General features: G+C 44.0%; 1 protein-coding gene across 1 annotated transcript; it reads right to left on the bottom strand.

The window, feature by feature from the left end:
- Positions 1-1,633: 1,633 nt before the first annotated feature.
- Positions 1,634-24,907, bottom strand: dido1 (death inducer-obliterator 1). Its single transcript, XM_012858209.3, is given in 17 exon segments — positions 1,634-5,655; positions 6,894-7,089; positions 7,191-7,280; positions 7,403-7,550; positions 7,698-8,214; positions 8,313-8,472; positions 8,690-8,839; positions 9,438-9,554; positions 9,663-9,822; positions 9,915-10,458; positions 13,349-13,565; positions 18,181-18,561; positions 18,790-18,969; positions 18,971-19,175; positions 20,364-21,384; positions 23,347-23,420; positions 24,800-24,907. Coding segments are annotated over 15 exon segments (7,536 nt in total). The 5' UTR covers positions 21,236-21,384; positions 23,347-23,420; positions 24,800-24,907; the 3' UTR covers positions 1,634-2,056.
- Between the last annotated feature and the right edge of the window lie 166 nt (positions 24,908-25,073).

Here is a 25,073-nt window from a genome sequence, read left to right as displayed (position 1 = left end):
ATCCCCCTGCCTTTAAAAGTCAACTGGAAAAAAGCATTCCTGTGTGTTGTTTAATCTCAGCACACATCTAACTGTTTGATAAACATTATAGTCATAGACTCCATGAATCTGTCCTTCGTGGAACAGTAGAAAATAACGGTACACAATGTCCTGTTTAAAGTAGGTGGAAGGCAGCAAAAAGGCTGGTGTTTCAATTATATTACATCAAAATGCTCATTTTTGACCTGCAAAAAGCATGTGTGGAGGAAAACATGGTGGTGGTGGCATCATGCTGGGGGAATTCTTCAGCAGGGACACGGAGGCTGGTCAGTTGATGGGGATCCAGGGAGAAACCCCGTCACATGTTGCAAAATCCACGGCTCCATCCGAAGTCAGAACTCCATGGTGGGGAGGAAAGGAGCTCTGGACCGCTGTGCCGACTTCAGACAGCCTTTAACTCCGCTGTCATTACATGACGGAAATTCACATGGCTGTGCTTATACCTCATGTCAAGGAAAGGATTGTGGAATTGCTGACTGACTACACTATTCAGACAGGACTTATCATGCCAGACACACTTCTGATTTGACAACTGTCCTTACCAATAGAGGTATTTGGATAGAGCCTAAGACTAGGGTGCAGAATGGCTCTAAACATACAGCCAGAGTTATGATCTCACTTCTCTATTGACTCAAAGCATATATATATATTTGAATGGCCCAGTCAAAGTACAGACACACATTCAATTGAGAATATGTTGCAAAAAAGAAATACTGCATAGACACTACTTCCAGCCTGGGTTTAAACTATTTTATATAGGTTATATAGGTTGTTAATCTGCGCAGCTGGTAGAAATACCCCCAAAGATGTGCAGTTCCTACTGCTGCGGTTCAAAACTATTGAGAAAAATCCAAAAAAAACATGAAAAAAATAAAACAGTAATACGTGTAGGTTTTTGCTTCTATTGTGACAAAATGTATTTACCCCATCAGAAACGTTTCCCTATACTCAACTCTGCCAAAATCACACAAGGATGTGGGTTTGTTAAGTTCAGACATTAAACCTTTGAAGGCTGTTTGATGTAGAGTCTGCTTAGTCTCTATATGGCCTCTCATGAGTTATATCAGTGAAACCTGACATTACTCTGGTTCATAGGACTGTAATACTGGTACGCCGATCATTGATGCCACATGTCAGGTTAATAAACACAGACACAGAAGGATTGTCGTCACTATGTATAAAATTCCACTAATGATCCATCGCTTTATAACTTGCATCACACCTTTAACCAACTCTAGCTAACACCCAAAAGCTTAGACTCAAATTAGCTTAACAAGTAAGGCTTTGTATGAAGTGTTCCTACATTTAAAAAATTGCAGCTATAAACAATATAGAACTTTTGATACTCAGCATGTTAAATATTATACCTGCAAAGCACTATAACCTAAACCTTTGCACAGTCACGTGACTCTGAACAGCCACTCATACTGAAGTAGAGAGGAACAAATTAAACCGTAACAAACCAACTGTAGGAGACAGGTTTAATTAACTGAGACAAACTGAACATTTCTATTAACACTATGGGATGTACACCGTTGATAAAAGCTGCTGGACACGTCTGCACGACGCTGCCTTAACCTTCACATTATCCAACTCATATATATGGCTTTTATTTTCTGCACTTAGAAAAGTCTGGATAAAAACATCAGTATATACAGAAATATGTGCATATTTACATACTGTAAATGGTGTCTATATCAGTTACATTATTTTGTCTTCTTCAAAAACAGAACAAAAGAAAAAAAACACAATGCACCCAGAAAAAAGTCATTTTGTCGGGACTCAAGCCTACACTTTGTGTTGTAGTAAACTCAGATGGCTCTTTTACTCAAAGCCGATATAAAACAAACAGAAAGAGCTTAAGGTGACAAAGAATACAAACAGTGTTGCTTACAGCTTTTTCAACAGAATCTGAAGATGGAAATTCAACAAAATACTGCTCATCCCATTTACAGTGACGTTTGGGGGAAGATTCATGAATACAAAATCTGAAATGTCTATAAACGGCCTAAGAAGTCTACTTGTCATTGTCGGAACTTTTAGTTTTCTCCTTGGACGTATCGCGTTTAGTGTCTTTCTTATCCTCTTTCTTTTCTTTGCTCCGCTTTTCTTGATCTCTATCACGATCGCGATCTCGATCCCTTTCGCGATCACGGTCTCTGTCTCGCTCCCGCTCTCTGTCCCGGTCTCTGTCTCTTCCCCGGTCTTTTCCGCGATCACGATCCCGGTCTCTGCTTCTTGAGCGATCTCGTCTTTTGTCTCGCTCTCTTTCTCTGTCTCGGTCCCGGTTTCTCGCTCGATCACGGTCATGGTCTCTGCGGTCAGACTCCCTAGGCCGGTCTCTATCCTTATCTCTGTCTCGGTCCCGGTCTCTATCCTTCTCCCGGTCTCTATCCTTCTCCCTGTCCCTCTCTTTCTCCCGGTCCCTATCCCTCTCTTTGTCTCGCTCTCTCTCTTTGTCTCTCTCTCTCTCTTTGTCTCTCTCCCTCCTTTTCTCAGAGTCTTGATCCCGGTGTCTCTCTCCCTCCGTCTCCCTGTTCTTCTCACTGTCCCTCCCTCTGCTGCGGTCTCTTTCTCTTCCACGCTCTGGATCCCGCTCCCTCTCCCTCTCCCTCACGCGGTCCCACTCTTGTTCTCGGCTCCAGCGCTTTCCCATCCCCCTGTCCCATGAGCTCCTCCCACCATGAGGGCTTTCCTTCTCCATTTCCCTCCTACGGTCATCAGAAAGCTCTCTCTGCCTCTCCTCCAAGGACTGTGAGGAGCCAGAACCCAGGTCTCTGTGTGGTGCATCAAAGCGGCTCAGCCGCTCTCCATGCTCTCCGCTACGATGTTCTAAATCCTCGTGGGTGGTGCTGCTCCTCCTCCTCACTTCAGGAGAAAGACGCCGCCAGTGGTCCTCCCGCTGTAGATCTGGGCTTTGGGCCCCATGGCGACTAGGAGGGCCATACGGTCCGTCTGCAGAGGGCGGCGGCAGTGGCACGCCGTGGCGAACAGGTCTAGGCTCGTCTGAATGCCAGTCAAAGCGGTAGCGTTCTGAAATCTGAGAAAGGTGGGGCCTATTTTCGTGGGCTGGGGGTCCTCTGGGTTCATCAAAACACCGTCGCTCCTGTGGTGAAGATGCCGGTGGCCTAGAACTGCCATACTGGTTATGCTGCTTGAAGAGCGGCCCACTCAAGTCCCCGCTAGGACGCAGTCCTCTTCTGTCCTCGTACTGGTCAGGTGGAGGGCCACGGTAAGCAGGAGGCGCAGCAGGACCCAGACTCTCTTTGAAGTATTGAGGAGGATTTGGATTCTGGTCCATACTGGGATTAAATGAGTTACCGGGAGAGTCTTTGCTGTAATGCTGAGAGGGTGGGGGAGCCCTGGGGTTTGGGAAGACCGCAGGAGGAGGGAGCCTGGTATCAAAATTAGCAGACATTGGTGGTCCTGTGAACGGAGGAGGAGGACCCCTGTTAGCAGGGAAATTAAAAGGAGGCGGAGGACTAGCGAATCTTGGTGGCGGTAAGCTGTTCTGTCCATCGAAATTTGGAGGTTGGGGAATGCTTGGAGGTGGACCTTGTAGTCCCATGTGCTGAGGAGCACTGGAGGGATCAAACATTTGGGGAGGAGGGGCTCTTTGAGATACAGGAGGGAACGGCAGGGGCGGTCCTCTAGGAGGCAGCATATTTTGTAGTGGTGGTCCAGGAGGAGGCTGCTGCTGCTGCGGCTGGTTGTTGGGCCACTGGTTCTGGTTTTGATAGGGAGGGTAGGACGGCGGAGGTGGGCCATACTGCTGATTGCCATCACCTTGATGACGGGGAGGACCGTGAACATGTGGCGAACCGTGGATGTTTTGGGGAGGCCCCTGCATCGAAGAAGGACCAGAGACCAGAGGAGGACCCTGCATGGGTGGCAGCATGGACGTTGGCCTAATCATCAGGTTCTGACCCTGCATGGGGTGCGGAGGGGGAAAGCTGGACTGTTGGGGAAGATCAGCCGAGGGTCGATACTCGTTATCAAAGCCTGCGGCTCCCATGTGATGCGACATGTGACGCGAGTGAGCGTCGGCCACTGTGCTTTGAGTCAGTACTGGGATGGTTGAAGTTACTGTGGAGCTGTCTACAGACTCGCTGTGATATCTTGAAAATGGAGCATCTTGGCTATTTTTCCGATACTTTGAATCCTGGCCGTCTACAGACTCGCTGTGATACCTTGAAAATGGAGCATCTTGGCTATTTTCCCGATACTTTGAATCCCGGCCGGCTTTTAAAATACTGGCAGCATTCGGCCAAACATTGTACTTGTCCATTTCCGTTTCCTCTTTACCTAGTTCCTCACCTCTCCTCTTCCTACGATTCATGTAGCTGACCTCCATATCCGGTTCCACCTTCTCTCCCAGTAAAGGAATTGACACCTCTTCATTTTCTGACTCCATGAAGGGTAGTGTGTCACTTATAACCTCCTCCTGTGGCGGTGAAGACTCTGGACCTTGTGGGGTGTCACGATGTTCTTCTTTAGGCTGTAGTTGCTCTTGTTCCAGAGGCGCCGAGGGAAGAGAAGGTTCGGTCAAGGGAGGAGACGGCTCTGCTTTCTGTTCAGGTTCAGACGGGTTCTGTTCACCCACAGCCTGGCGGGGATCCCTGCTCTGTCTCGGATCTCTCCTCTGGTTGATCAGGGGTGTAGCTGATGATGACTTTACTAGTTCTTCAACTTTCTTGCCAAGTTGAAGTAAGTGAGTGTTAGCAAGTGTGTCTGGAAGCACCAGAGCTGCAGCAGCCGTCTCGGTGGACGATGTCTGCTGTTCTGCCTGTTTCTTTAACGCTTGGTCTCCAATCCTTCTAAGATTTTCAAGGATCTTCTTTGCATCAGGTATATTTTCAGCTACAGGCTTAGGTTCTGCTGGTATCAAAGTTTCCACCTCGTCAAAAATCGAATCATCTTCAGGATCATACTCCACATCATCGGTTTCAGCTGCTACAACCTCAGGCTGCTTAGGGACCTCAGGTTTGATGAGCTCTTCAACTGGCTTCTTGGTCACATTAAAGACCGGACTGGGATCATACTCCTCCTCTGGATCATATGGTCTGTCGTCTTCATCCTCCTCCACCGATTTCTCTTTTGGATTCTGGGTAAACTGCTGAACAATGGGGTCTAGCATTGTGGCAGGAAGTTCCCCAGCTAGATCAGACGGCGAGTTGGAGGCATCCGAGTCCTGCTTTTTGCTCCTGAAGAGCGTGTTGAGAATGGTCTGGAGGGGCGAGGCGGTGTCCACAGAGGCAGCAGCAGAGCTTGATGCGGACTCCTTGCCAAGGGTAGCGGAGGCGGTTGGAGCTTTAACAGCCGATAGCAAAGAAAGAACGGAGACAGCGCTGCTTGTGGTGCTGCTGCTGGGGGTCTCAGAGGAGCTAGCTGGAGGTGAGCCTGGGGGAGTTGTACTGAAGGGGATTTCGAGACTCTGCCGTGCGCTTCTGTCTGCCTTGACCATGGGAGCAGGTTTTGGAAGTCCGGTTTCGTCTGCGTCTTTGGTTTGAGTCTTGGAGCGTTTCTCTTCCGTTTCAAGTGGTGCGCCGGCTCGCTTCCGGTCCTTCTGGCAGATCAGCAATCCCAGGAGGAGGTTGGGACGAGCTGGCTCCAGCCCTGAGAGGTAAACACACACGAATCAGATCAAGTAGTTGAAAATACGTACCACTTCTAAAAAGGAAACAAAGTAAAAAAAAAAAATAAAAAAAAAAAAGACTGGAATGAGAGCTAAAAGACTGCTTTAGATTTCTTAGAGTTCTTCTTTTTACAACAATGCAATGATATAGAATAGTGCTCCAGCATAAAAATACTACAACAACCAACCAACCAGAGATCAGAACAACCGATTTGTCTTTGACTAGTTTAACTAAACTTTGCCTATTAACAAAAAAGCATCAAAATTAGGGCCATCTCCCAATTTTAGTCTACAACGCCAACAGTAAGCAGTTTCATGCACTCTTATGTTCAACACAAATCAGATAAAGATTACGAAGACATATGCATTAATTTTACTTCAACCAGATTTTTCTTATTGGATTCAAATCTACTTCACCCATCATAGCCCTATTTTTTAAATTGAAGTAGGATAGACTTTAAAGAAATGGGAGCGTATCTGTTGCCGATGATGCATCTCTTCAATTCAGCAACTATTAAATTGCTGATATTTGTTAGTATTCTCGACAATTAAGGCTCTTGCAGGTCTGGTATTAGATGTAACAAAAATGAACACTGTATTGGAAAGATTAAATAACATATGCCCATAGACAGGAACATCTATTTCTCTTAAACTGACTTGGATTGATTTAAAATTGACACTCAGTTGTTCATGATTAGGTGTTAGAAGCGGCTCTAGATCCAGACTTGTTGGATTACATTTATTTAAAGACTGGTTCTAAAGCTTAATGTGACGGCCCTTTAGATAGAGCGATATGTTTGAATACATCTTTATTTGTGGTGTTGAAGCATTTCACTGTGTATTTGGCAGCTTAAAAGAAAGACTGACTGACGACACACTTTAAACACCATTTATTAGGTATTTAACACATATTAAGTCTTTAGAAACAACAGATTGAGACCGGATGATGAGGCACCAATCTGCAGAGCAAACTTTATTGAAAATGTGTTACACAAATTCAGATACATAGAAGAGACCACAGAGGATAATACAGACATGTTGGGAAACTTCAAACTAAGCAGTTTACAGTTAAAAAAAGCTCTCATTCCAGTCAGCAACATAAATATACTCACCACATGTTGACAAAAATCAACACAGTTTGACAGGAAATGATTCAAGAGCACCAAAAAACACTCCAGTAACCACAGCAGTACTCCTATAATCCCTTCTGAAGGCTTACCTGGCCCGTCAAACGGTAATAGTTTGGAGGGTAAAGGGTCCTTAGAGCCAAGTGGGATGAGGTACAGGTCTTTGATGCGCCGGTTGTTGTTGGCTACTACGCCAAATCTCTTTCTGCTGCTGAAATAGGAGAAGAGGGACACATATGCTACCTCTTCTTCCTCTGTGGCTGGTTGGAAACGGATCAGACACAGCTCCTGAAAAAACACAGGGAAAAAATAAAATCACTGAATAAGAAACAAAATATTTAAAGAGGAAAATGGTGCTCTTCTTCTAGTTAATCGTTCGTTAAACAAACCTTGGAGAGCGACGTTTTCAGCTTCCCAACATAGTCCCATACAGTGTTAGGAGATATCCGGCCTCCGATATGGATGGTGTCAGGTAAATCCTGCGCCGCATTGACAAAGGTAGACAGGTTTAATCTTTATAAGTACTTAAGTTACCACAAAATGTACTTGGCATAAATAATATAAAAGCATTTACAACCCAAACTAGAAATGGTAAAACTACCTCTTTCAGGTGTTCAAAGGAACCTGAGACCAGATAAGCTTTTGTCACGAACTTAGCGACTGACTGCATGTTGACAAATCCCTTCCATATGGTCTCCTGGCCGTGCAAGAAGATCGCTGTTTCCCCTTCAGGAGGAGGTTCAGCTGAGCTGTGAAATCAAAACCAACTTCCTTTTAGACTGTTTCTTAATACAACAGATTCAATCAAACTCTGAAAATTAAGTCACAATAATTCAATATTTTGAGTTTTTCCAGTTAGCACAGTTAGGTGATATTAGCAAAAAAAGATTGATCACCTTTTTTTAGAAGACTTGGGCACCGCCACTGCTGAAGGTGGCGCTGGAGGCATTGGCAGGGGTACTTTAAGCCCTGCGTCCACTGGAGCAGCAACAGAAGCCGTAACAGGAGCAGGGACGGGGTCCGCTGGGTTACTAGCGGGTTTTTCAAGGGGCGGCGGCACCACACTCGCAGCAGAGCTGAGGCGGGCCATGCGAGGGTCTCTGCGAGAGATGCTAACAGAAGAGACCGCAGGGCTGACGAGTGGAGGAGTGGGAGTGGGCGGCGCCATCATGTTCGGATCCTCCTGATAGAGCTGCGGTGGGGTTTCTGGAACAGCTGGTCCCGTGTTAGAGGGGTAGGATGGAGGGACTGGTTGATGGGATGCTAGGGGATCTAGGGGAGGGTAGGTCGCTGGGTTGGCAGAGTGTGGGTCCCCAGATCTGGATGACCTTGACTCTTGTCTGGGCGGCTTAACGTCAGGCTTACTGGACAGTCTGGCTTTTTTGGACGCAGGTTCATCTTCTGTCTTTTGTCCTAAAAGGGATATTTTAAAGCAGAAATATAGTAACAGAGCTAAACACGGTAAACACAATAGCATTTTACTTTTCTCAAGATTTTTATTTATTTTTTACCTGTGCATATTTTACAGTTTAGGTCAAACAGGTGAGTCTTGTGTTCAGAAGTGGTGTCTTTGAGCATGCTGCTGAAAACATCCACCCTGCTGCTGCCACTGTTCCCCTCAGCAGAGGGCTGGGCTGACCCTGAGGGAGTGGAGCCAGACTCATCTTGGTCCTGAGGAGACAAGGAGATTTACATCAATTTTGTATACACCTCCAAGACACTTTCTGCAAGTCGTATTAGGCTAAATAAAGAAAAAAGTTACAAAGAGCAAATGACTAAATAGAATTACTTGTATGCCTTAATGTTTAATATCTACTTTAAGTTATTGCAAGCAAAAGCTCCATGCAGGATGAAAAAGGATGCAGAAGAGAAGTTTGCCACCACTTACTGCAGAAGAACCCAAGCGAGAAGATGGTGCAGAGGCAGAAATACATACATCAGCATCAGATGGGGGAGCATCCTCTGGATCTATGCTGTGGGAGCCCGAGTCGTCCCTGCTTCTATGTTTGGAATGCCCTGAATGGCTCCGAGAGTGACCCTGAGGAGGGAACCCGAGGATTAATGTCAATCGTTGCATTCGGCAAACCAATTGTGCACCTTTAAAAATACTTCATTAACGGTTGGACTTATTTGAAACTAAAACATAGCACAAAGAATGGGCGTTTTGTTATATATGCGTTTTGTTTTTGTGAAAAAAATATCCTAGCAGTTCCCTGTTTTAAGCTCCACCCATCAACTCTCACCAACTTGCTGAATTTCAACAGCCCCACAGCAGAATGAAGGCCCCATCACGTTTCACCAATGGACTGTTTATGTATGCCGGTTGTTTCCCCCAGCATTGTTTTACAGGGCTCTAAATGCACTTTGTGTTACTGGATTTTATTTAGGGGCATCAGAGAATCGGGGGCCGAACACAAAGGCACAACATTTTCAGATTTGTAATTGTTAAAACATTGAAAACCATTTCACAATTCTACGCTACTTTAGTGGTAAAAGGAAAATACATTGGAGTGGGGCAGTGCAATTTGACAAAATGTGAAAACGTTTAAGTGGTATAAATGTGTTTTCAAGACACTCCGCTGATGCGAGAAATTGTGGTTGGCAAAAAAAAAAAAAAAAAGGATAAGAGCTTTTACCTCAGAGGACTCAGGCTTTCTCCACTCAGATATTTCTTTGGAGAGCAGCTCCTCAGCAGTCAGCCTCACCAGTCTGAAAGGAGTAACTTGTCTACCAATCACCCTGTAGAACAAACCCTGCAACAAACACATTCATCACGTTCATCAAACACCGCAAAAGCAAAGCTTCCCGAACAACCTTTCTGATGCCTCTGCGTCCAGGCGCACGTCTGCATGCCGACTCACTTTGTTTTTAGGGTCTTTCAGGTTGAACATGAGGGTCCTGTATTTGTTCTTGTACTTGCTGTCAGTACTCAGGCAGAGGTTAAACATCTCCTTCTCGATGGCAAAGGCAAGTCTTCCCACCTCGCCTTCTGTCATTTTTAGGTCATCACTGTCACTCACCCTGGTAACAGGAAGTGACATCGTCAGCGGTCAACAGAAAACATTACAGCACAGACGTAAGGATGTTGGACCTGGAGCTATGGGGGAACCCACCTTTTGAAGAGAATGTCAGTCAGTGAGCGTCGGATGTTCTGCCTCATCTGGTTGTTGGCCGATGGCCTCACAGGGGACGTGTGGGAGGATGACCCAGGTGGATGGGAAGACCTGGAAGATGAGTGGCTGGATGTAGTCGAGGATGCTGGAGAGGGGGAGACTCGTGAGGACGGGTCTGGCTGACTCTGGGACGTGGACTCTTTCTGTTGAGGCTGCTTCTTAGGAATGGTGAAGTTGGACTTGGTGACTCTGATTGCCCCCGTAGCGTGAATCGGACCTGCGGGGTATGGAGACGGGGCGGATGCCTGGCCTGGTTTCTTGGGCTTTTCGGCGGTTTTAGTCGGGCTTGTCGCAGTTTTCTTGGAGCTCTTTGAGCTGCCGGCTTGCGGAGAAGACTTCTTGCTCTTAGATGCAATCGGACCGGTTTTCTGTGGCGGGGATTTCTTGTTGCCTTTGCGTAGAGTAACAGATCCTTTGGTGGATTTCTCAGGAGACGGGCTTTGCTCCTTCTCCTTCTCATTCTTCTTCTCTTCTTTGGGGGAAGCTGTAAACCAAGAACAAAACCCATTGTTTTAAACAAAAACAAAATAAAAACACAGCAGTTTGTTCTTCGGTATATCAGCAGCTGTGAACTAACATATCATTGCATGGCAGTCAGAACATCAATCAAACTAATCACCAATCAGAAAGTAAGATGACAACTTCAAACAGTTTCTAAATCAAGAGACCATAAATCAGTCAGAAAGTATAGAGTCAAGAGTATTGGTGAAAGTATTAAATTGTAAAAGCTTGGCAAAACCCCTTTATTTGTGGCTGTTAGCAGGTACAATTTCAAAAAAAATAAAAATTTAACTAAACTAAAATGTGGGAAAAAAATTCTAAAATGGATCAATTAGCATTAAATAAACCAACAAGGTTTTCTTCATGCAAACTCCTCACACCCAATTTCCTGTTCAAGCTTTAATGGTTTCCTTATTAGCAGCAACTTCAGGTACCTGCCCTTACTTTCATGTTTTCAAGAAAAGCAGCTCCAAACACTGGCTGGACTTGTTTGACCTGCTTCAGTCTACTGCTGGGACAGATGAATACCGCAGAATTTGGAAAATGTTTAGAGCTATATTCTATTAATAATTTCCAAGTTGTTTTATAATCAATTAGAGGGCCACCGGCACTAAAGAACCAGTGTCTAAATAACGAAACCCAAACTTGACTATTAAGGTTAAGTCCTATTCATGGAAAGTTAGTTAGCAGGAAAACAACCCCGTTGTCTAGTTAATTGCTCCAATATTCACAGATTAGACATTCTTCTCTCTCAGACTGACATGCTGTAGCTTTCATGTGGATCAGGGTCCAGTCAACAGCTGCACTAGCTTAACTGGAAACCGTGTTCATCCAAATCTTCCAGAAACTAAATTTATGCAAAGCCAGCAATATGAAGTATTTTCTGGATATCTTGTAACATCATTTAAAATAACATGGAGTAAACCAATGAGCTACACTTTAGTCTTAACCAGAACAGCATACACTTTCCCACTAGCTACTCCTTCCAGTTGATGCCCTCAGGTTTTTAGTAAGCATATCACAACTGAGAGCTAATCTCATATTGTTGTCCTTAATATGCATCAAATCCATCCCAGAAACGCATAGATGGCCGCGGCTAGATTTCCTCCTCTCTTCAGTCTTCCAACCCCTTGTGAAGCTGGCAGATCTTCATCGCTTCCCTCCAGGGCCTCGTCTTCACAGAAGTCGGCCTTTTTCCGCTGCGCTCCCGCTCCCGAGTTCTTCCAGAAAGGACGTCGATTTAACTTTTACATAAATGCTTTTTTTTTTTCTCCCCCCGCTTCGGCTGAACTGGTCGAGACATCCAACAGCAAGCCAACAATGCTCAAAATTAATGGAGGCATCCAAAAATCTGTTCATCACCTTTTATTTTAAAGCCAGTCACTTAGGAAAAAGTGGTGCACCATATTCAATATGAATCAAAAACATCTTATAACCCCAAACATCAAGGGCAGAAAAGGAAATGTTCAACTGCTAACAGCGTCAGCTCAACATGAGCCATTTTCAGAAAGTCCCACCTACCTGCAGGAGGAGGCACCTTTAAGGGGACGCGGTGAGGCTTGTGGAAGGAATCAGGCAGGTCACTTGAAAGCCAAGAGTGGCATCTAATTACAAATCCACTTCAGTCAAACTTAAACTATGCTCATTAAAAAAAATGGCCTCCATCTGCCTTTAGTGTCCCAAATGTTTCTGAAAAGGTTTGATAAAACCTTAAACCTTGCTACAATAATGCAAAGAGGACTGTTGTACTCCCAGCTAAGAAGCAGAAATTCCTAGTTCACAGTGTGCGTTCTGCTCCAGAAACAAAGCATTTTCCTATCAAAACCAGAATCCTATTGCCTTAGTTAACGCCCAGCCTTTATTCTAAAAAATTTCAATTTAAGGCTGCCAATCCTTTTGAGCACGAGCTTTACTGTCAGGCTTCAGATGGTCCCTCCTGAGCCAACAAACATGACTGCTGCAAACAGACTTAAAGCGGAGGCAGCCAGACTTTCCTGAAACATTTTGGCATCTATCCAGGAGTCTGTCAATCCTGGCTCGCACTTGAGTAGCCAGTAATTGGTGCTCTGCTGTTTTTAAGGACATGGAGGTCCACACTCCTGGGAGCGTTCCAGGTCGGATGCAAATCAGTGACCCACTGTCACTGTCCTGGGTCATTAGAAGCCATTGCTTGGTGTTACTGGAGTACTTGGTCACCTGAATCATGATGAGACTCCTGATCTCTTTGGAATGAGCTGGAGGACCGAGCTGTGCCCCTTCCCTCCTCAATGTCGGCTTTTCTCTTTTGACAAAGATGGCTTCTGTCACCCCTCTCTCTGTTCTCTCTGTCCAAAATCTGGACATCAGTCCTTTGCTCTTGAGGTGCAGGAGGACTGCTGAATCTTGCACCGAGCTGCTGACCCTCCATACATTTCCTTAGCTGCTTAAAAACAGCAGCTCTCCAACTACTTGACAGACTCCTGGATAGGTGTGAAAACGTTTTCATAAAAATTAGGTGAAAGTCCGCTTGCCTCCGATTGAAGCCTGTTGGCTGCTGCCAAGACTCGGATAACAGAAGTTGCACAGGGACACACGACTGACGTTTACGTCACTGTTACATGAAGAGGACCCCCACCAACATCAAACCCCTTCATCGGCGGTCACTGGTCCTCCTCACACTTACCTGCTGCAAATCTGCAAACAATTCATTATAGAAAAGTCTCTGCGTTATTTAGATCACATTTCTACGGCACAGATCGGTTCATATGGTCTCTCCCAGATATGCGGACTCTTTCCATATGAGGCCAACGTCACAGGAACCACACATATACCAGAGAAACAACAACAACAACGCAGTTTAAACAGGAGCACTAGACCTTCAAGGAGATACATACACTTTTTGTTTAACACTGTTGGTGATATGGGTGTAGTCTTTTCTGGTGTTACTGCAATGTAATTATGGTCACTGGACCAGGAAGCAGTGGACGGCGGAGGCGGGCGTTCCTCGGCATATTCGTCTTCGTCGTCCTCGTCTGGATCGGGGCTGAAGTCTTCATCGCTGTCCGACACCCGCTGGGTCTTCTTCTGCACCTTTCCACCAGCTCCACCCTTCTGGATAGAGGAGGACAAAGACAGATTCAGATGATTTGGGGAGTCAGAGAATCCTTTACTGAATACATTCAGACATTATAAAAAAGAAAGAAAAAACACACTGGCAGGATAATCTGTAGAGGAAGAAAACATCCATTAGCTCTTACAGCCACAGCTCTGTTTAAGCAGATGTTGAACACTCTGGTTAATTTCAGACACCACCTTTAGCAACATATTAACAGTTCTTTACAGTGAGACTCAACGTTGTTTCTTACGATTGACAATCGCTGCCTTGGAAGTTGCAAACTCAAATCGAGTTTGCACCTGAGATGAGTTAGAAAACTGGTGGGATTTGCTTAGGGCGAGTGGCCAAGCTAGCTATTATTAGCAATACGTGTCCATGAGATGATGTCTGTCCAGTTTATGGGCTAAAATGCTAAAGTGAACAGATTGCTCAGCACAATCTTTGACGGCATAAAAACTTCCATCAATACGAAGAGTTGATTTTTTTAGAAAGTTTCTTAGTAGCCATATTGGACACTGAAATCTGGGCGACTCAGGTAACATGACTTGGAAAGCTGGAAATCCAGTTTTAGCAGGTACTGGTTTTGGCAGATATTTTGATTTTCAGGGTGAACATGAGCAGAAACCACCAAATGTATACAGGGTATATTAAGCAGGGTTAGGGTTAATGTATACAGGGTATACTATCGTCACCACTACAAACTGGTCAATGGTCAGAGTTTAGTTTAATAGGTTTACAAGTCGCAGGTTTGAAACCACTCAGTTACTCCCAATCCTTTAATAATGTCTTAACACCCTCAGCTCTGAGTGAGGGAAACTATTGTGAGTAACATCAAGTCTCTTCCTTTTGGCCAGAGGAAGAACTTATTTCCTCACCATCAGAGGACAGTGGTGACAACCTGAAAACAATCTGTGCCCGTTTTCACAAAGATTCCCAAGACTAAACGCAGTTCTTGGTGATGCCATTTTAGGGAAAAAATAAATCTTATAATTTCCCCAATTCTAAGAGTTTTCTTAGAATTTGACCTCAGTAAGATAAAACTTATCCAGAAAGCATCTTAGGCCTCAAGGGAGATCCTAAACGGAAAAATGTTAGTAGTGAGGAGTTTTAGAGCTAAAGAGAGTCTGAAGCAGAGAAGATGATGGAAACAGAGAGAGCTGATTGGCTGATCCACCACCTGATCAGTGGAGAAAAAGCACATAAACTTCTTTAACAATCATATAATCTTATTTAAATAAGATTACCTTTACCATCCCCATAGAGGGAAATTAAGTAGTTTCAGCGGCCCGACAGGTTATATCCATGGCTCTAACGTAATTTATGGAGGATAAACATTTTTGATAATCACCAATAAAAAACTGGAGAAATTTAAAAAGTATATACAAAAAGTGAGAAAATATTTTTTGTATTACATGATTTAGTAGCCTAAATGGTCATCTTAGTTTGAGTGATGCCATCTTCTCACTGTTCATGCTGGTGCGCTAAAGCACCAAGACGCGCTGAGAAAAAGGCGCATTAATCTGTGGCAATACGCTTCAAACCATTTGTCCTGTGATCCCGGGACCAATTTACCTTTCAGGACTCCTCCCAGAGATGGACAGGTGTGCCGCTGTTCGGTTTTTCCATTTTTTCTCTCCATTACACATCGGCCATTTGGCCAAATACAACCGCTTTATACAAGCAGGCAATCACTAACATTTCCTTATTCACTCTCTGCAGCACCTAAATCACTCCTAAACTAAGAAGACTCCTAGGTAGGAATCTTTAGGCTAAGATAGGAGATCTCTGGCAGATCTTAGTGAAACCATAAAGAATCTATTCTGCTCATCTCCAGACGTCCGGTCAGGGGCCTCCTGCGTCTTTAAACATGTCCAAGATCCAACACACCCAAATGCATGGCTTAATTACCTCCTCAGCATCCAGTCGGTTTTTACAAAGTCCCGTTAATGAACTCAGTTTTACATCTGTGTTTAAGCAGAGAATCCTCTAAGCATTTAAGACTAGACCCCTCTGCTAAATGGAAAACGGTAAGAGGATCCAGTGTTGCTCCAGTTTTCTTTAAACAATAACGGTTGTTGCTGCCGATGGTATTTGAGGAAACAGCATGGTGGACTTCTTAATTCACAGTAAACACCTGTTTAAGAACACAAATCAATGTAACCATGAACTTTTTTAGCTTGCAAATATTGTTTTAGGGGTGAACGATAAAACAGTAGTAGATAACTGTTGACCATACGCCAAAGCAACAAAGATGGGATCATCTACGGAGCAGACTTCACTGTTCTGTTTTTGTTTAATGTTTTTTTTAATACAGAAAATCATTCTATGTTCCTCTATTTTCCCTCATAAACCAGCTTTCATGCAGCAAAAGTCAACTTTAGCACGGTAACATTTTAAAGATGCATTTGAGTTAGCAAAGCAGTCAAACCAAGTGTACCATTAACCTAAAATACTTCAATTGTCAATTACACTGTTTAGAAAGGTTTCTTCGTCTAAATCAAGGGTTTAATCTACTATCCTGCAACTTTTACAGGCTCTCCTTCTCCAGCAGTCCTGAATCAGACGGCTGGATTCGCACCTCAAGTCGTTCAGCTCTGCAGAGGACCGGGAATGAGTCACACATTTGATTCAGGCGTGTTGGAGAAGGAAAGCATCTAAAAGTAGCAGGACGGTGGCTCTGGAGAGCTGGACTACATACTCCATGTAAGGCATGTGTACTGATATTTTTTTAACAGCTATGTTTTTAGATGGTTAAAAAAAAGTCAAATGAATATCACAGACCAGCATTTGTCCGTGCAGCGCTAAACGGCAGATAAAAACAGAAAACGTCTAAGGCCCTGTGCACACGACAATGTTTTCTTTGACATCCAACGTTTTAATTGAGATCTCCGTGTACAATTAAAGGAAATGCTAGAAAGAGTGTAATTTCCCATCCATTCCACCAGTGGGCAGTGTGTTCTCTGAAACCCAACATGTGCATGCCTTTTAAAAAGACACTAAATAAACCATCAGACGATTACATGGACAGAAGTTCAGCCGCTGCTTCTGGTGACTGAACTATAAAACCACCGCTGTGTTTTTTTTAACTGGTCGGCATCATTTCTGACCATGAAGGCAGATTCTGTTTTCCTGTCGACGTGACAATGCGGAGCAGGATGTTTTTGGTCCAAAATCTTGAGTTTAAGAGCACAAGAACACGATGGATGTCTGTCAGCCGAGCTCACGAGCTGTCGGAAAAATAATCAAGTTAACAATTTATGAGTTTAAACGTCGAAGCAGTTCTGGGATGGCTGTTAGAACCGGGCCATCGCCTGGTCAGAAAGCTGTTAAAAAATGTGTTAATCCCAGTGTGTGAAGGGAAAAAAAAACATTCATGACAGCAAATAATATTACAATATTTCTGAACCTGTGAGTAGCTATAAAACAGTTAACAGTTTTTGTTCTAGTTGAAAAATTTGACATCCAAGAAGAACAAATTTAGCAACAAGAAGCAGCCAATAAAAGGCAGTTATTAAACATCCCACTCTGTTGAGTTTGTGATTATTACCGTCTGGTCTGTAGTCATAAAACATTTCAAAATTAGAGTGGATAAGATATACAGCCGTATTCATTTAGATGCTCATAAAAACACGTTTATACCTGCAAAAGATGCGGCGTAATGCTATAAAATGTCCTAATCCTATAAAAAAAAAAAAACAACAACAACAGGAAGCTGTTTTTGTCTTTGTCACAACAGGAACAACAAACATTTTAGTGGCTATATAGTGCTGCACAATGACAATAAATATAGCGAGATGATATCAATTATGTTTGACCAACATTAAACTGGCTCTCCTTTCCTTTTGATGTCCCCGCTAATCTTTGTGAGCTTGAGCATCCCAGCTAATAGAAAACGTACATCCACTGTGGGAATCACAGGCAGCCAATCCAAACAGGCCAAATGTATTACAGGCATTCAGAGTTTGCATGCACGGCACCAATATTATACCAAACATGGCATCCAAGCAGTCCTTCCCATGCTACACCACGCACATGAATGTTGTGACCATTGGGAGTTGATTTGTGCAGCTCTAGAAATCGTAGAAGTGGGCATCCAAAGCCTGAACACTCATTAGAATGGGATGATTTTTATTTTATTTTTTTTTAACTCTTAATGTCCCCCATAAAGTGACAGTTTTGTAATGCAATGCAAAAATAGGTGAAGACATTTTATATGTGAACATGCTCATAATTTAGTTATGTTTTCTCATTAGCTAAAATACTCCTAGGAGCACGGAGTTCCTATTAGCAGAAAATCCTTTTTCAGTTTAATTAAAGCATGATTTAATGCAGAGGGAAAGCACAACAAGCAGGCTTGACATGAAAACGTTCTTCTGAATCTCTGCTGCAAAAATAACACTATTATGAACAACAGGTTCCAAGATATGAACAGTGGGAACAAACTGAAGCAATCATTGGTGCTCGGTCAGAAAGCTCCACCCCTGACAGGTAAAAAGTTTCACATTTCCACCACATATCTAGTTATTCACATCTTCTAAGGACCGTTTCCTCTCTAACTGGGTCTAGTCCTATTAGACATTTAGGGAAACCGTTTCAAGCAGTCCAGGTTACCTTTGCTGTGGACTTTTTCTGAGGCTTGCTCTTGTCCTTCTGCTTGGGCTCTTTGACCTCAGTGAAGGACTTCATGGCTGCCGCGGCGTGCTTCAAGATGCAGTCGTTCCCACAGTAAACCGAGTCTGGCTGGGCGATGCTGTCGCAGCCGGGACCGATGCACTTGGGGAGGGAGGAGTCGCCCTCGGCCTTCTGCTTGGCCGTCTCGTCGGGCGCCTCGGCGTCCGGCGTGGTGTTCACCTCCACCGTGGCTTCCACCCTGTGCTCTGGCTCTGGTGGGGCTTTCTGCTCTGCCGCAGCAGTAGCTGCAGGCGGGACCTTGGGCTCCCCGGCCGACGCGGCCTTTTGCTCCGTTTTGGCTTCAGCTGGCTGATGAATAGCCTGCTTTAAAGCGGTGTGAAATGAGATTAACAGATAACAGATCGTTCAATATCGCAGAACTACACCAACGTTTTATTTCACAGCCTTCAATCGTGTCCATACAGTTTATAAATGTGTCAAGAAGAACGGATGAGCTTTCACAACCAAATACTCTTACAAGGCCCAGTGTTACTATGAATAAAGACATGAAACAGAGGGATGGGAATGTTTCCAGCTGCGGTCACCTACCGGCTGGAAGATTTTTATCTTCTTCTTTCCAGATGGATTGATAGCTTTCTCAATCCTGCCCTTGATGCCCTGATCTTCTGGAGCTTTCTCACAGCCCTGGACCGCTGACGGACTGAAGCCCGCCCCGCCAGCTGGGCCCTTCTCAGCAGACCCAGCGGAGGCCGCAGCAGCAGCCTGACAAGGCGACATCAGTTCTGGGCTTTGCGGCCTCTGCGCTCGTGGCGAGAACGGACGTGGCGGGCCGGACCACCTGGTTCTTCTTCGCGGTGCAGTTGGGACAGATGTAGTCTTCTCCGTTTCTCTCCATCAGACGCCCTCGGGCCTCAGTGATGCCCACGCAGTCTCCGTGGAACCACTCCTCACAGCGGTCGCAGCAGATCATAAACCTGTGGAGCAACGTACACGAGAGCAACCTGGGTCACACACAGCTAAGCCTGAATATGAAACAAAGACAAAGCGGAGCATAGTAGGAATGTGAGGGCTCTGCAGACATAGTCGTACGGGATTCAACCGTTTTGTTTTGCGGAGTTACAACCACACAGTTTCATGGGATTTTATGTGACAAACTGACACAAAGCAGCAAAGACTCATCAGCAACTAACTGCTGTTGGAAAAGTCAGATTTAGTCTGAAGTCTCCACTTGTGTGTTATTTAATCTGAGGATAAAGCAGCTGATGTGGAGGCCTCAGAGGTTTGGTAGAGAACAAACGACACCAGATTAGCGCATCAGGTGGAACCAATCTGGCTGATGGTTTTCAGTTTGGCTAACTCATAAACAACTAAACATTAAGCAGAGAGATTATAAAACAACATCCTAAACCCCGACTCTTCCTGTTTTATCCATCACCTGAAAATGTACAAAGACATAAACTAACAGACCAGACATGATCTCCATTAAAGGGAGTCTAGAGGGAGGCCGTTGTTCAGGAGGCTGTAAGACGTTCTTTTTGCAGTTTATCACAAGTTGTGTGTGGAAGACAGTAAACATGTGGAAGAAGGTGCTGTGGTCACAAGAGGCCAAAACCTAACATTATGGCAAAAACATAAGACAATATGTGGAAAGAAGTAACATTCCCCTGACACCCCCCCTCCCCCCACACACACACAGTCCCTGCTAAGAAACACGGTGGTGGCAGCATCATGCTGCGGGGTGCAGAGGGAACAGGGAAGTGGGTTGGAGTCGATGGGGAGATGAATGAAGCTAAATAAAAGTCAGTAATAGCCCAGATTGCCCTGACTGAGCTGGCTGTGCATGCCTACAGCAAATATAACACTCCCATTCAGAGGGCGGAGCCAAGCACACCATAGAAAACCAGATCAAATCACAGCCAAGCAAAATGAAATAAAAACAAGGAGGCTTGTTTGATGACGAGAGAACTGTTCTTCCAGTTTGGATTATGTGTGCATCAGGAAAAAGTGCCCCCCTTTCATTCCACTTCACAATAAAGTGCCGCTTTGTGTCGGACAGTCAGATAAAATCCCACTAAAACCCATTACAGTTTCAGACTTTAATCTTTCTAGGAGTTGAAACCCTGATTTATAGGAACCACGGTAACATACTGAATGAAACAAACCGTTTGTTGTGTTTCTGCCGACAGATACAGTATAGGGCGTTGGGGTCGTAGCCTCCATCGTCAGACTCATCTGAAGACGAAGACGAAGATGTAAAGGACTCATCGTCGTCATCGTCCTCCTCTTCCTCCGTCGTTTCCTGCTTGCTCTTTTTTCCAGCGGCTTTGGGCTTCGTCTCCTTAGCAGGAGCTGTGGTTTTATTAGAAGGCGTAGGAGCTTTGACGGGCGCAGGGCTCTTTTTAGCCACCTTCTTCTTATTGATGTAGGTCCTGACTGGTCTACGAGTCATTACTGTGGGCTCTTCCGCTTCCTCCTCATCGGTCTCCTTTTCTGCTTCACCTTTAGCCTCGGGCTCCTCCGTCTCCTCGGGTGCCTCCTTCTCAGAGTCCTCTGCTGGCTTTGTGCTCCCTACGTCCTGAGAGACAGGATCAGGTTTCGCGTCTTTCGCCTCCTCGGTGTTATCCTGTGACTGACCCTTCTTGTCCTGATCTTTACCGTCTTCCTCATTCTCAGAGCTCCCCTCTTCCTTAACCGTTGCTCTCCCAGCAGACCTCGTCTGTCTGCCTCCTTGAGGTTTTTTCGGCACCTGCTTCTTTGTACTGCTCCTCGTCTTCCTCTCCGGGGACTCGGCTTTGTCCTCCGCCGTCTTGGAGTCAGCATTCCCATCGAAACTGGCTTCAGACGCCGTTTCTGCATCGGTTGGAGTTTGGGAAGGAGGATCTCCGCTTTCGACACTTGGAGGGGCGCTTTTTCTAGAGCCCCTTTTGGCCGTCATGAGGAACTCCTCTAGTTTATCCGTCCGTTTGGGCTGCCTGCCACTGCGCCGCACTGGACAGCGGTTCTCAGGACTGTCGGTGGTCGCCTCCACTGGCATTTTGCTCTGCCACAGCGGATTCACAGAAGCTCCAAATCTTCTTTACTTCACGCTTTGGCCTTTGAAGATGCAGCTGGCTGCTTTAGCTACTCTGTAGCCGCATTCTCTAACTCATTTGAAACGGTCGCGTTTGTCCACGTCTTGACAACCTGCAAACAGCAATGACTGACAATCACTTCAGTGCACTATGACAACAATGCCACTAAGCCAACTGTAGTAGTGCTCTAGAAGGAAAATAACTATATACTTTAATTCATTTGAAATTGCTAAAACAAAAATATGACAGAACCAGCACCCACAACTTCAAGAGGAAAGAAAAGCTGAACAGAACGACCATTGGTCAGCAAGACACCAATGGGTGTCAAGTATAGGTAGTGCTGGAAACCCTTCTCGCCTTTAAAACAATTCATTTGTTTGTTGTTCTGATATAGGGTCCCACCACGTTATTGATACAACTGTAGCGCTAATGGTTTATCTGAAACTTTAAGGTTTAATATAGCTCTTTTTCTAGAGGGCAGTATTTCTATTTAGGACAAAGAAGGTACCTACCTGCTGCAAACAAAAAGCTTCAACAGTTAAAGAGAAATAGCTCTAATGTCCTGAAGATAAAAGTATTTTTTACACATGCCTCAAAGGCACATATTTCTTACATGTGTCTGAAGTATTTAGTATAGATATTTTTTTATACAATGCATGGAATCTAGGGATTACATTTTGCATGTTAATATAGAGCCCCTTTGGCAAGACTGATAGAGTACCGTATTTTCTGGAGTATAAGGCGCACCTAAAATCCTTAAATCTTGTCAAAAATTGACGGTGCTCCTTATAATCCGATGCTCATTAGATATGATTAAAATTGTGCTTTCTGACCGATTTTTTGTGGTACAATGTGCTCAAAAATCTGTTAAAATGTGTAAATTTGACTTTGGTGAGCAATGAAGCTGCTCCATTTAATAGATATTCGGAGCATTACGGTGCACTGTGTCACTACCTGATCAGACCCCTTAGTTGTCTACAAGACTGCCTGGCAGAAATGTCGAAACTAGAAGTGTATTCATGTAAGGCAGCTCGCATCCGGAGTATGCGCTAGCAGCAATAAACCAAATAAGTTAATTCAATATAATATTGAAGTTTTTTATGGCCTTATGTTAGAAACAGGGCAGTGTTGTCGGTCCTCCTGACAGAGTCGGATAGCTCTCCCTTTCAGAGGGAGCTGTGTATGTAAAAGGCAGAGTGATATTACACACTTGGGAAGAATATATAATGCGCTTTATAATCTGATGCGCCTTATATGTGGACAAAGACGCATTAATTCACTGTGCGGCTCATGATGCGAAAAAATACGGTAACATCAAATACTCGCATCATGTATCTAAATACAACCTCAGAAGAAAATGTCAAGGAAGCAGATCTGTTAATTAAATACAGAAGTTTAATCCCCTGCATCAGACGTAATAAAACCCCAAATATTGTGACAACCAGAGAATATTGATATTATTTAGGGCAAAGTCATGGTTGACAATCGCAACAAAAAAGTTCACCATTTGATTTTTTTATTGAGGTATCACCACCTAAGCGCACTAGAATAGAAATATCCTTTATCGTCCTACAGAGGAGAAATCCAGGTGCCTCAGCAGCAAAGTGAAAAGCAAATGGAAGCACACAGGTAAACAAGGATGAAAAAAAAATACAGATGATTCAAAAAATAAGAAACTGTCCAGTTATTTAAAAAAAAAATTGTGATTGAGTGGGGTTATTTTAAAAAAAAACATGCAAATGTGTAAAACTTTTATGTATATTTATGCAATAAATACACCAGAATCCTTGCTTTTCATTCAGTTTTTCACAAAATAATAAAAGTCATATTTTAAGACATTTACAAAAAGATTGTATTGTTTTCAAAGAGAATGACTTGCAAATTTGTAGTTATTTTTATTTATTTAATGTTATCCTTATTTTATTTATAAAGCATTATTTAATTGTTGTTGGTACCTGCATAATTTCATTTTCATTGCCTTTTTCCCCCTTTTTTGCACACTTTAGAAAGAACCGTACTGTAGAATAGATGCTTCAAAAATAGAGGCATTGGTATCACTCGTCGCTAGCCATACCTGCGCTTCAGTAGTGATGACTTGTCAAACTAAATGGCATCAGATCAGTTATCATCAGTAAAAGGATGAATGTTCTGTAGGAGAAACACACAAAAAAAAGTTAGAACCAAAGCAGTTAGTCCTACACGAACAGTGAAGCTCAGATGCAACAATGTGAACTTGTGCAAAATGAGAAAATAACATATCCCTGAAGCTACATTTGGACAAAGGGACCACCATAATTACGATTCAATTATTCTGACTACTAAAGGAGTAAGGATAGGGATTATTAAGCATATAAAAATGAGTGCGGGAACAATTTAGCAGCCCTAACCCAACAGCCATTTATTAAAAAAAAATAATTTAACAGTTAATGACGTTAAAACACATTCTTGAACAAGAGTGACGCCATGCATTGAGTTTCTGTGTATTTGTTTGCGCTTTCGGCGGCGCGCAGCTGCGAGGCGTTGAGTAAAAGACGCGGTCACGACTCCGGGCCACGTGAGCGGCGGGACCAACAGTTGCCAGGGGAGGTGGGAGGGGCTCGCCGATAGAATAAAAATACATTCAAACTATTGCAAACAACATTAATTATGTTCCCATCTCAAATCGGCACTGCCGAGTTTAAGTGGTTTGGGGAACGACCCCTGACTGTTGACGGGATCAACTGGCAAGTAAAGCCGTTTCCAGCAGCCTCTCGCCGTTTCTAAGCGCCACCCAAAAAAAAACGGAGGTCTGAGCACGGCCTTCTGCGAGAGCGCATTACGGACGCCTCATTAAAAACACCATATACAAAACAAAAACGGGATATTCATACACGTCGCACGTTCACATCGCTTACAATCCGTAGTAGAGTCGAACAGTAACGCCACGCGTGTGTTTTTGTATCGACATCACACAACGACGGTGGCAAAACAAACATTCCGCCAAACCATTTTGTGGCGTTAGCTTACGATAATCAGGACCACGCCGTCACAAGCACGGTCAATAATTAAAGCTGGGGAACATTAAAAAAAACCCACACAACTCGCTCCGTGCAGCATAATACTTACAGACTGCTTTGTCATATTCCGTTTGGTCCTAATGTCTCTAGTTTGGTCTCGCAACGTGGAGCGGAGCGCTGCAGAGCGTGCCCTCGCAGCCAACAAGCTAAGCTAACCTTCTTAGCAAGCTAGCGCATTTTAATCCATCGGCATTCAGGCTTACCTCAAATAAACAACACAACTAAGCATCATCAGTAAAAACACATCAGTATATTGAGCACGCTAACTTTGACCACTGGGAGCTGAAATGTGAAATAACTGACGTAGTTATTTTATACCCAGCTAAAACGGGTTTCGCTAACGTCAGAAGCATGTTGTTCCGTCCAAACTGTTACTTGAAATGTAATTATTGCATTCGGTACCACTCGAGAATGTACTACACACGCGAAACAACATTTAACACGAGGCTGAAATGTATTTAATGTACCCACCAACATCTTAGAAACACCGACGCTATGCCCTCTTTTCTGTCAATCCTCCATTTTCCTTTCCCGTTGGATCTAACTGACTGCGGCAGATGGCTGACGGTTTCCACAAAATGCTCTACGTTAGAGCGCCCCCTCTGGTCTGGAGGGGAACTGTGTCGACGCAGAAAATGATGTTGAAGTATTTGACCGTTTATAATATATATATATATATATATATATATATATATATATATATATATATATATATATATATATAAATTAAATTTAGAATTGTTGC

This window comes from Fundulus heteroclitus, chromosome 20 (genome assembly GCF_011125445.2).
Source record: "Fundulus heteroclitus isolate FHET01 chromosome 20, MU-UCD_Fhet_4.1, whole genome shotgun sequence".
Classification (NCBI taxonomy): domain Eukaryota; kingdom Metazoa; phylum Chordata; class Actinopteri; order Cyprinodontiformes; family Fundulidae; genus Fundulus; species Fundulus heteroclitus.
The sequence above is the reverse complement of the archived record's forward strand: the minus strand, read 5'-3'. Positions and strand labels throughout refer to the sequence as shown.